General features: G+C 31.5%; 2 protein-coding genes across 2 annotated transcripts in view; one reads left to right on the top strand and one right to left on the bottom strand.

The window, feature by feature from the left end:
- LOC100877368 (uncharacterized) overlaps positions 1–13,245 on the bottom strand; it is a 115,183-nt gene that overhangs the window by 15,087 nt on the left and 86,851 nt on the right. The window lies entirely within an intron of this gene.
- The window catches only part of Orco (odorant receptor co-receptor), a 28,095-nt gene continuing 17,426 nt past the window's right edge, over positions 2,577–13,245 (top strand). The window contains exons 1-5 of the mRNA XM_076540091.1: positions 2,577–2,681; positions 9,111–9,242; positions 10,865–11,248; positions 11,828–12,082; positions 12,939–13,195. Coding sequence (XP_076396206.1) covers positions 9,111–9,242; positions 10,865–11,248; positions 11,828–12,082; positions 12,939–13,195 — 1,028 coding nt within the window. The 5' untranslated portion in view covers positions 2,577–2,681. The remainder of the gene's footprint in view (positions 2,682–9,110; positions 9,243–10,864; positions 11,249–11,827; positions 12,083–12,938; positions 13,196–13,245) is intronic.

The raw sequence follows: 13,245 nt of genomic DNA, 5'->3' as shown, positions 1-13,245 counted from the left end.
GGAATATACACTAAATGTACACTATAGCATTCGGTGTACTTTTTAATTATATTATTTCAATACTGAAGATGAAAGAAATTTTCGTCTCACAAGAACTTCCTGTTGATTTGTTCCCATCGCTTCCAGCACCATTTTCCTTCCGCCCATTTTTCAGGTATAAAAAGGGTTGTGGACAAGACATGTCGGACCCTGTAAATTCTTTAACGTTGTGTAAAGAGGAACCTCTTTACGACACAGTTAATTCTCGAACGTATAGCGAACGTATATATATAAATCTCTGTACAAGTTCTAATCCAGTCACTAACGTCAAGTCTAAAGAAATCTTCAAACGAGATTGAGTTAGACTCCCTATCGAGTGTGTTAACCGTACAGTACATAAGTCTGCTGTTATACGTTATTTCGGTTTCCCTTGGGTTCCCATTTGCTCGTTTTTCATTAAAACTGAGGAGGATAAGATTCTTGCTTGAAACTAATTAAATTCAACTTAAAGTATTTTTCAACTCTTGTAAATTAGAGTCAACCTGAACCGACAAGTATACTTAACACTTGTGGAATCCGGTTGTGGAAAATATATATAATTGTTCATTTCATATTTAAATATTGCCTCATTTAATTATAATCCAGTCTAAAAAACCCACCCCTAATCAGATAGCTCAATATTTATGCTCTCTGGAAATCATCAGAAGACTTCATAGAAGACATCCGAGCGATTTTATGGCTAACACTTAGCATTGTCTGAAACAAACTCAAAGGTACAGACCACTGGGCATATACCTACAAGTTCTTATTCAAGCTCCGTTAAAGCAATTTACCAAATGCTTATATTAAACAAATTGTAAATTAAATCGAGGAAAATAAAAAAAAACACCTATTGGTGTATCTTAGCCGCTCGAGGTATACCGTCAAATTCTACAAGATTAGTTGCAAGATTAGTTACAAGACCTACTACTAACATTTTCTGTGATACCCGGCGTTAGCTATACGTCGACTAGTTCACATATCATTTCCTAGAGCACCCGGCGTTAGCCATACATCGGCTAGCTCCACGTCTTGACCTTCCTCTGATACCTAGCGTTAGCCACACACCGGCGAGTTTACCAGAGCCTGGATCATCCGGCGTTAACCATATGTCAGCTAGTCTCCACATCCAAAATCCTTTAGCACTCAGATCAACTAACAGTCCTCAGTTAACAATTACCATAACCTATATAGTCCCCAGCCACGTGGGTGTACTTCTCCAGCTCGTAACACTCCAAATCCCTATATTCTCACATTTCTGACTCGTCAAAATCATACATTCCCAAATCCAAAGTCCACAAATATTCATACTACCAAAAATCGTTACATGATAACGATCCAAAGCTTTATTTCGATGCACTTGATTTTGACAAATTATTAATTTTTTTATTGAATAAACATGTAATTTTTCTTCATTTCGATTTACTCTTTTCTTCATAATTTATAATTTTTTTATCTTAATATTAAAATTACAAGTTTTTGTGGTTTAAAGAAGAAAGGTAGTTTGCAAGCTTTCTTCCTTAAATTACAAAATCTATCAAGATGTTTTTTCTGAAATCTGTATTGAGTCTTATTAAGATAAAGAATGAATGTTTATACGAATTTATGTTTTATTATTTATTTATTTATTTATAATTAGTAATTATGTTTACATTGACTGGTAGGTACAGAGGTAATTACACATCTTGCGAGGGATTTTTAAAACTAAATTAAGTAGTTAGTTAACTTAATAAGTATCCAACCAGAAGTTCGACTACTACATTTTTTTTATTTAACCTTTCGTCGCATTTTCCTGCAAATATGCTATGTAAAACAATACGCCATACAATTCTTGTATGTTCTTAAAAAAATATTTCTAATTTTTCTAATTTAACCCTTCGTTGCATTTCATTACAAACATGCTGTATAAAAAAACACACCATACAATTTATGTATCTCCTTAAAAAAATATTTCCAATTCAAATGCAATCAATTCAATAAAATGAATTACAAAATCATTAAAATTACCAAAAAAGATTTCTACCTTCTTCCACTACAAATTTCTCTTCAAACAATATAGCAATTTTATAATACCATGAAATAAGTTCTTGAAATTTATTTACTCTATGATCTCATATAAGTCAAACACGAAGAGGGACCGTAATATTGTCTCGTCCCCCTACGTCCCTCGTAAAATTGTCCCTCACGCTCACGTCGTCAAAACACGCGGTAAAATTTCTGTAATAACCGTGTTCGAGACCTTCTTAACGTTCACATTGTATTCCTCTCCCTCTTGCTCGTTTTCACAGTCGTTGAAATCTAAATAATTGATACGATTACGAAGTCCCGTGTCGACGGTGCAAAAAACAACATGGCCACCACGAGGCTAGATAGCAACGTCCGCGAACGTCTGCGCCTAGGATTCCATCGCCCATTGGTCCACGTTTAGTGCTTCGCCGAGCTAGAGGGGCTTCAACTGGACGACAGGTGGTGGTTTGTTGGGAACCCTAGGGGGGGGTGGGAAGTAACCACCACGGAGAACCCTTGGTCACCACCTGCGACTCTTCTTTCTTGGTTCAGTTCTTCTCGATACCGCGGGCCCCTGGCTACTCGTTCGTTCTTTCGCGACAAGTTCGCGTTCCAGCGTGGATTTGTGATACTCGTGACCACGTACCGGCCTCAAGGTGAGACTACATGGTTTACTCTTTAGATGGAGAGATGTCGCCCCAAAGTTTATGGTTTTTAGAGATCGAGTATAGCGGAGAACTCAAAATTGGACTCGTACTGCGAAATGGAGATCTGGATGATCCTTGTTCATCCTGCATTATTTTGTGCAGAAGAGAACAGTAGACAGCAATTTTGGTATTTGAAGATGTTACTTTGTAGTTCCAAGAATTTTAGCTAAGAAAGTAATACTTTATCGTGCTTTCTTTGAAAAGAAATTGATGCTACAGAGGTCTTGCAATCTTACTTACAAAAATTTGTAAAAACTTATTATATTTGTTTTTATATGCGTTCGTTTGTAATTAAGTTTTGCAAACGACACTATCAAAAAACCAATAAAATCGAGCTCTGTGACGTTTCTCATATAAAAAATAATTTTGAAATGAAATGAAGAAATATTGCTTTGAGTTCTTTGAAAAAATTCGCAATTTTAAAAATAAAATATCTACTATTTTTGTCTCATAAAATAATGCAGATAAACAAAGATTGTCTGAAGCGTTTCAAATTCGCCGCGCGAGGATCCAAAATCAATTGTGATTTGGTTCGTCGATTCTTAATCCTTAATAGCTTAATTAACTTAATAATGCAAGGTTAATTAAAAGATACTGTCCGATTTCATGGCTAAACGTATTTTTAAATTATGAACTAAGAGAAAGGTAATGAAACGATTTGTGACTACGGTTTTTAGTAATAGTGTTATAATAGTGTTTGGTAATAGTGTAAAAGTGTGATTCACAAGTTTCGATTCACAGTGGAGTCGGAATTGGCTGTATGAAAATTTTTGAAGCTCTTCAAAATAAGAATATACATACAGGATGTTACCTGTAACGCTACTCACGATTTTTCTCCCACTTGCAGCCACCTTACGAAAAAAAGTTTAGAATAAAATTTGCAGGGTTTGAAGTGCACAATAGATATTAGTAAAGCAAATTTTGAAAACAGTTTGTTCTCTTGGCAAAGTCAAGGTCACCTTGGGTTTCTTAAATAGGAACATACATTTTTTTTATTCATAGCTTTAGAGGACATCGAGACGAATTCGAAACATATATTACATTATATTTTTATTAACATATTACTCGATTTACAGAAGTGGAAAAATGTAAAGTACTTAGCTTTTGACTTTGGTAGGGTAACCATTATTTGGTTCCAAAGAGATCACTGAATGTAAACACGCGACTAGAATATAAGAAAAATACACTTTATTTAATTACATGTTCAAAATGTAACATATGCCGCCTTCCATCACATAATATTCCAGTCTTTTACTTCACATTTCCACTTCTGTGAATCGAGTAATATGTTAATAAAAATATAATGTAATATATGTTTCGAATTCGTCTCGATGTCCTCTAAAGCTATGAATAAAAAAAATTGTATGTTCCTATTTAAGAAACCCAAGGTGACCTTGACTTTGCTAAGAGAACAAACTGTTTTCAAAATTTGCTTTACTAATATCTATTGTGCACTTCATACCCTGCAAATTCTATTCTAAACTTTTTTTCGTAAGGTGGCTGCAAGTGGGAGAAAAATCGTGAGTAGCGTTGCAGGTAACACCCTGTATACTAAATAGTAACAGTCCTTTCTACTATGACATTAATAAAATGATTCTACAGTAAACGAGTGTGGATTAATTGTCATATTGAGTGAAAATATTGGATTAGTGTCTTCTAATATTTTATGAGAGTTAGCGTGATAGTTCGATATTTTAAGATTCTTGTAGTTTTCATATTATTTGTAGAACTGTGGTTTGTTAATGATTGTACATTCAGAGGAAACATTAACTTCCTTTAAATGAAACCATGTATGTGAACTTGCCAATCTTTTAATTCGCAAAGTTTCATACTACCAAACCTTTATACTGTCGAATTCTCAAATCTCCAAGTTTTGGAATCTTCAAGTTTCTAAATTTCTAAATATACAATATACAAAATTCCAAAATTCTAGTATCCTCAGATACTCAAATATCAGGGTCTAGTAATATCTATGTCTTCAAATTAGGACTATGTCTTGAAATTCCTAGGTTGGAAGTCACTAAATCCATACGTTCCATATTCCTAACTCATCAAATGATACCAAAATTTCTGAACCACCAAATCCTCTGATTTACACCTAGATCTTCAAATTCCTACATTCCAAAATTTCTACGTCTTTATATTCCTATGTCCAGAAATCTCTGTGTTTCCAAATCACTCAGCGCTCAAATTCCTACATTGTAAAATTTGTGGACCGTCAAATTTAGAGATCTCCAAATTGCTAGGTCCACGAACGCGCAGATTCCTAAATTCCTACATTGTAAAATTTCTGAATCGTCAGATTCCTAGATCTGCAAATTGCTAGGTCCACGAATCAGGTTCACAAATTCCTACATTGTAAAATTTCTGAATCGTCAGATTCTTAGATCTGCAAATTGCTAGGTCCACGAAGTTGCAGGTTCAAAAATTCCTACATTGTACAATTTCTGAGTCGTCAGATTTCTAGATATCCAAATTCCTTGATCTGCAAATTGCAGGATCCACAAATCCGCAGGTTCCCATATTCTTAGGTCCTCAAATCCTCAAATCCATCAATTTTTACGTTTTAGAAGTCCTAAACCCCCATCTTGACTTTCCTAAACCGCCAAATTTCTGAATCCACAAATTCTCATGTTCTCTAACTCTCACGATCTAAAACTCCTAGATCCCCAAATTTCTAGATCTGCAAGTTTCTTGCAAATTTAGAAACCACTAAATTCTTACATTCCATATACCTAGATCCCTACATTCCTTATTCTCTACTTTCAAGTCCTGAGTTATTTCCTAATTGCAATTCCTTAGTTTCCAAGTCTTAAAATCCACAATTTCTCAACTCCCCGAATTTTTACGTCCATAAATCCCACTGTCTTTAAATTCATAATCCAAAATTTTCGAATCTGCTAAGAGCACTGAAAATGAACGAGTAGAATGCCTTACCCCTCTCTTATAATGTAAGTGGTACTTTTGTAAGTTATATAAATAACTGCTTCTAAACATATGAATTAACACAACTTAATTTGAATCAAACATATGAATTAGCACAGCTTACGGAATACTCAATGCTGACTTAGCTTCATTATGTTAATAAACATAATTTAATTGCCAAAAGATAGTTTGAGTAAATATTATTTAGTAAAGAGTATTACCACGTAGATACACATCAATTTTGTTTTAGTTAAAACAAAATATTAGATCAATTAAAAATTGTTTTACTTACAGAAATTGTTATTATACAACAGTACAAAGTATATTGTATTATTATAGAATATTAAATTATATTATTAAATGTTAAATATTGCAGTTTTAAAATTCTGTATAAAAGATGCGATATAACGGGAGTCTCATACTGCCACCTCATATGTTTATTATTATCATATTTACCTCAACTTATACATTCTTACACAAATTACTGAAACTTATAATTATTTGAATTGACTATAATTAACTGAATTATAATTACGATAATAATGATTTAGTATTACTAGCGAAATAATTATTTATTTAACTGTATTTTAAAGGATGGTGTATCACAAACATTGTGAAAAAAATTCTCTATTATAGTGAGTTTCGGCATCGATGTGTATTGATATAATCGTAAATGTAAATTCAAAATGAAACATTAAAATATTCATGTCGTTGTGCCTGACAAGTTTAATATACACAGCTTTAGTTGTTGGGGGTAGTTTATCGGCATTTTGTATTGTTACGTAAGTGCAGAACGTTCGAGCCATGCATGTAAAAGCTCAAAACCTGCTTTCGTATTTTTAAACAAAATAAGTTTTTTTAATTGCAATTTTAGATCATTTGAAAATTATTAATACTTAATTTTATAATAAATTTCTTGATATTTTTGTGAAAGCTTCTTGATATTTTTTAGTGACACTATAATTTTCAAGCTACCTCCTTTACTTTTTTATTATTTTTTTCAATTCTATTTGGTATTAATAAAAATTGAAAAAGTGCATTTACGATTGATATGTTACATGATACTATACATGACACAACTTACTGTGTAATATTAGCGAATTGCTATCTTTTATTGATTTTAATTAATTAGGTAATTGGATGATAAGTTTACATGCTGATAATATTAATTTGACATTAGTTTATCGCAAAATTATAGTAACATAGTATTTGTCAAACTTGTTTAAAAATTAATTACGTTTCTTTAATATCAATTAACTAATATATAAAGTAGTATTATTATTAATGCATATATAAAATACAGGTACTAATTTAGTATTAATTAATAATTCTTATAAATTATTAAGAGTTATTTATCTTTGTGTGGTTAAATATTTCACTACATTCAATACTGATTAATTTCCTTAATATTAAATAATTTATCATTAATTATATCATTAGTACTCAATAATTCATTAATATACATTTTATGATGAAGTGTATAAAAGCTGACTTTTAACGAAAAGTTGGAATCCTCATTTCTCTCATTTAAAGAGAATGTTATTTACAACATATTGTACATGTTACAATATATGGTATCGAATTTTCCAGGCAGCGAACGATTCAACAGCAATGCGATTATAACTAAAATGGATTAGTGATATCCGAAGGACATAAACTTCAACACTCAATTATCCAAACTATGTGCATTATTTATGTTCCTCTTTGATTTACACGTTCGTTCCTGGAAATTATGTACTATGACTCTAACATTGTTCTGTATACGATATTCAATTACACTGATCAGTCCTTCATGAAAGAATAATGAAGACAACAAAAGTTTTAATGAATAATTATTAATGACTTGGAACCAGACGTTTGAATGAGTAACTAGTAATGATTTAGAACTGCTTGACCTCTGAATATCAATACTAACGGTAACGAAAGCTTAAAGTTTCTTCAACGTCTGGAACTTTGACTTTGACAATGACAAGCTTTCCAATACTTTTCTTTTATATGCATTATTATATGTTTTTGTTCGATAATTGACGAAGCGTTTTTTCACTTTCTAATTGGAGAATGAATATCTCGATAGAATGATTTGTATTCTGTCTGTGAAATGTAGTTAATAACGAATTGTCGATAAGTCGAAAAAAAAATAGTTAAACGTGATTTTTGGGAATTATAAATTTTTCGAGACGGTTTAATAATAATAATGTTATGTATAAGAGTAATGTGAATAGTAATAATTGCAACAAATATTACAATGATAATTGCAACGAAAATTGGAACAAAAATTACAAGCAAAATTATAGCCAAAATTTCAACAAAAGTTACATTAAAAATTTTAACAAAATTTGCAAAAAAAAATCTGAAAACTTTACAACAAAATTGTAACAAAAATGCAATAAGAATTACGATCAAAGTTTTAACAAATGTTACAATAAAAGTTTTAACAAAATTGCAATAAAAATTATAATATAAATTGTAATAGAAGTTACAACGAAATTGCAACACAAATAGGATAAAAATTGCAACAAAAGTTTCATTGAAAATTACAACAAAAATTTTAATAAAATTAAGACTAAAATTGCAATGACAATAACAACGAGGACAATAAATAACGATAATGACAATAAACGACAATGACAATGACAATAAATATTTAGGGAAAATCCAGAGCGAGTTCAAGAAGAGATTATATATCCTAACCTAAGAAAAATTTAATCTAGACACTCATTCTTCTACTCTTCATCTTAAATGAAGCTCAAAATACACCTGAGATGTGATACAGTAAACGTAATGAATAAATGTAAATACAATATACGTTACATATACTTCTAATACAAATGTATATAGTAATATTTTTAGTATAAATGTAATAGTAATCCTAACATAAATATATCTAGGTATGCAGAATATTCCACTTAAGTCGAATTAAATCAAACTTGAATATGAATTAGATTGTAAAATTGAATTGAATTATCGTCACTGTTGTACCAAAAAATAAATTGCCATTGTTAAAAATACATGACGAATGCATAAATAATTTCAGAACTTTCGGATTATCACTATAGTTTTGCACCTACGTAAGCTCCTGCTAGTTATTTTCTTCCATTCTTAATCGCAATAAAAATGATGTATGCATTCGACTTCAGTGAGACACCCTATATAGTTTATGCAAAAAGTAACTTGTTGAAACAGTATGTTAAAATTTAATACACCTACTACACTAGTTTCTTTTCAAACAGTATATTAAAATGGAACACACGTACACTAGTTTCTTTTCAATCAGTATATTAAAATTTAAGACACTGGTTTAGCTCACATTAATTCAGATTTATGAAAAAAATCTAGATATACTCTTCACACAATTACCAATTCAACTGTTAATAATTTCTCAAAATTTTTTGAGTGAGATGAAACTTAAATATATGAAAAGAAATTTAATTTTATTCAAATTTTTCATTTCAGATGATGAAGTTCAAGCAACAGGGGCTAGTCGCGGACTTGATGCCCAACATAAAGTTGATGAAAGCTAGTGGGCACTTTTTATTCAATTATGCCGACGGCTCTGGAAAGAGCATGCAAAAGATCTACAGTTCCGTAAGTAATACAAATGCAACAAATGATGTCTAATCGAATTACAAAATCAGACAAACATAGCAATGTTTGTAGAATTCGAGGGTTTAGAATCAGATAATGTTACCTCCAAAAACAATACCTAGGAGTCAGATAATGCTATATGTAGATAGAGTGCATAAAATAGGTAGATTACTCGTAGGGACATATTGGACCAATTTGTAAATTACAGGATTTCGAATTCAGTTAGAAAGATTCGATATAATTTTTATGTTGTTCACAATTAAAATCTGTAACTTTACTGTTTAATCCTATTTAATTCCATTTAATAAATAACTAATATTTTGTTTCGTATACGTCTACTGTTATTTCTTTTCATAAATAGCGATGTTAATTACACTTCTTCAAAATAATTAGAAAATCACAATAACGTATAAAAAATACAATTCGTCTATGTAAACAAAAATTCATTTGTATAACAATTCGTTTGCAAGTACCAACAATTGTTTGCAACATTGTAAAAATTAGATTAAATATTAAATTGGCAGAAACATCGATTGCAATACATGAATTAATTATTTTGAGGTTACGCACGTAACTATATTCATAACTCGGTCACAAACGTTGCACTGTACTAAAAAATACAGAAAAAGTTTCAGTTTTCCAATTTGAACGTTAAAAGAATGCAATAATTGTTCAAAAATAGTCATATTCCGAAATAACTAATTTTTCAAGTACATGTATGAAAAACTAAAAATGAAACACATTGATTAAAATTGTATCGCTATCTAATTTTAAACATAGTAGCTCAATACACAAGAATGTATACATTATGTAAAGTATTCATAATGCAAAATGAGAAAGTATATTTTAAGAACAGTTTAATTATAAAGTACAATTTTATTCACGCCATATTTCTTTGTACAAACATGCATTCGAATAAATACTCGTAGCGTAATCGTAACAGCGATCACAAAAATGTATCACGTGTGACCTAGACTCTGTCTCAATTACTTCGTGGCTCTAGAACCTAATCGATTCTCTAGCAAAGTAACACCATGCATTTTAAAGCCTTGAGCAACAAACGTCTTTCACGATAACCTCAACGAACTCGACAAATATTCATTCAACACTTACAATTATACTAAATAAATATCGAATATTTACAACTATATTTAATAAATATTTATAATAATAGGTACAAAAGCTTTTTCGTAAATCTCTATTTATAATAGACAACTACAACTTTTTACATCACATGCTCTCATCACGTCATTTTTCGTTAAAAATTTATTACTCTTTTGAAATTTATGTCATTTACATTTTTAATTTTTGAATTCACTGTTTAGGTACATCTGGTACTCATGCTCATGCAATTCCATTAAAAATTGATTACTTCTTTGAAATTTATATCATTTACATTTTTAATTTTTGAATTCACTGTTTAGGTACATCTGGTACTCATGCTCATGCAATTCCATTAAAAATTGATTACTTTTTTGAAATTTATATCATCTACATTTTTAATTTTTGAATTCACTGTTTAGATACATCTGGTACTCATCCTCATACAATTCCATTAAAAATTGATTACTTTTTTGAAATTTATATCATTTACATTTTTAATTCTTGAATTCACTGTTTAGGTACATCTGGTACTCATCCTCATGCAGTTCGCATTTTGCGGGATAAACCTGGTACAAGAAAGAGAGGACGTGGATGACCTCACAGCGAACACAATCACGATGCTGCACTTCACGCATACTATAGTGAAAATAATTTATTTCGCGGTCAGGAGCAAGCTGTTTTACAGAACACTCGGTATATGGAATAATCCGAACAGCCATCCTCTTTTCGCCGAAAGCAATGCGAGGTACCATCAAATCGCTATCAAAAAAATGAGGATATTGTTGCTAGCCGTCATGGGGTCCACGGTGCTGTCCACGCTATCGTGGACCATCTTAACCTTCATTGAAGATCCCGTGAAGAAAGTTACTGATCCTGTTACCAATGAAACTATGTTTGTTGAGGTAATTATTCGAAGATTTATCCATTTCTTTCTGGAGGATTTAATTTTTTAATTGTGAATTTAATTAAGGAACGATTTGTGATGAGTTATATGGAAAGTGACTTTAAAGAATTGTGAAATTATGTACTGTTTCGCTGGCAGAATTTACTTTTGAAATATATTGGTAATTTGAGGTTATAGAATATCTGGAAGTGAAGAAATAATATTGCAGAATTAACGATATGATTTCGTAAATTTTATTTACATGCGGTTTAATTGTATTAACCCACAAGTGCTATGTATTTCTAAATTAATTGTATTAATTATTTAGTATGAATTTGTTAAAAATTAATTTATTATTAGTTATTTACTATATTTATATTTTTATTAAGACGATTTAAAATTATTTTTTATTTTTTAGTTCAAAACTTGCAAAACAACAATCCAACATTTTTAATAATTTTGTGTTGCATTACTAAAATGTATTTTTCTATATATTTTCGAGCATGTACTATTTTAAGACGTACCTACTTCGAAAGCTTTTACAAAATATTTCGTAAATTTTCCCTCAGACTTTATTAAATATCTCTTCTTCACTTAGATACCAAGATTGATGGTGCGCTCTTGGTACCCATTTGACGCCAGCCACGGAATGGCGCACGTTATGGTGCTCATCTACCAATTTTATTGGTTACTGTTCAGCATGGCGAGCGCAAATCTTTTAGACGTGTTATTCTGTTCGTGGCTCCTCTTCGCTTGCGAACAAATTCAACATTTGAAGAACATCATGAAGCCTTTGATGGAGTTCAGCGCGACGTTGGATACCGTTGTACCAAACAGTGGTGACTTGTTTAAGGTATTTTACAAATTTCAATTTTTATAATTCTTGTTCGAATCAATTAAGGTGAAGTGGGGTAAGTGCAGACTGGTTTTTGTAAAGTTGGTATTTAAACGTAAGCATTTTTAGTCTGCTATGTAAATACTTAACGCTGTCGATACCGAACGCTTAGCACAATTACTACTATTTAATTAATATTAACTAGGACCTTAATTTTCCTTGTACATTTTGATTTTGATAGGAAATTGTTTAAAATGTCAACTACTCTGCACTTTCCCCGAAAATGGGGTAAAAGCGTGACTTGAAGTTAAATACTTTGAAACTTTATTTCATGTGCAATGGGGCAAGAGCAGAATTATTAACAAATCTGCTATAAAATGCTTTTTACTGCATTATGCAAGTACTCTATACTGCAAACAAGTACTCTTAGCTGAAATATAAAAGAGGATATAGTGAAACAAAACAAGGAAACAAACATACTAAATGGAGAAATTTCGCTCATATTGTAATAAAAATGCCTGTATACGCACTTGCCCCGTTTACGAACTTACCCCACTTCGCTTTACTTCCTAAACAACGTGCTGAAATATATTTTGCGAATGACTTGATGCACAATATTCTTCATGAATTATTTTAATCTTATTTGAATTGGACATTATTGCTGTAGTTAACACTACTGTCAGTGCAATGACATTTTCCGAAAACTGCCGAAGCCACTTTTATACCAACTATCGAATCCCTTACTAAACTCAGTTATCTGAAATAATTTACTAAACTACAATTATCTGAAATAAAAATTCCCAATAAACCAACGCGCAACTATTAAATTGCACTCATCTTCTACAACTTTTTCCATAAAATGTCTATTTTCCAGGCGGGCAGCGCAACTCAAAATCAGGTTCCTGATCAAGAACCACCACCTCCTCTCACACCACCAGCAGGTGACAACATGTTGGACATGGACCTTCGAGGGATATACAACAACAGGCAAGATTTCACCGCTACTTTCCGGCCAACTGCCGGAATGACGTTTAACGGGGGCGTAGGGCCAAACGGGTTAACCAAGAAACAAGAGATGCTGGTCAGAAGTGCCATTAAGTACTGGGTAGAGAGGCACAAGCACATCGTCAGGTGAGTAGCTCCACTTTTGCCTTCTTTCTGCACCACTCGAAACGAACGTA

The sequence above is a fragment of the Megachile rotundata genome, chromosome 2 (genome assembly GCF_050947335.1).
Source record: "Megachile rotundata isolate GNS110a chromosome 2, iyMegRotu1, whole genome shotgun sequence".
Lineage (NCBI taxonomy): Eukaryota > Metazoa > Arthropoda > Insecta > Hymenoptera > Megachilidae > Megachile > Megachile rotundata.
Note: the sequence above shows the minus strand (reverse complement) of the source record. Positions and strands in the feature narration are given on the sequence as shown.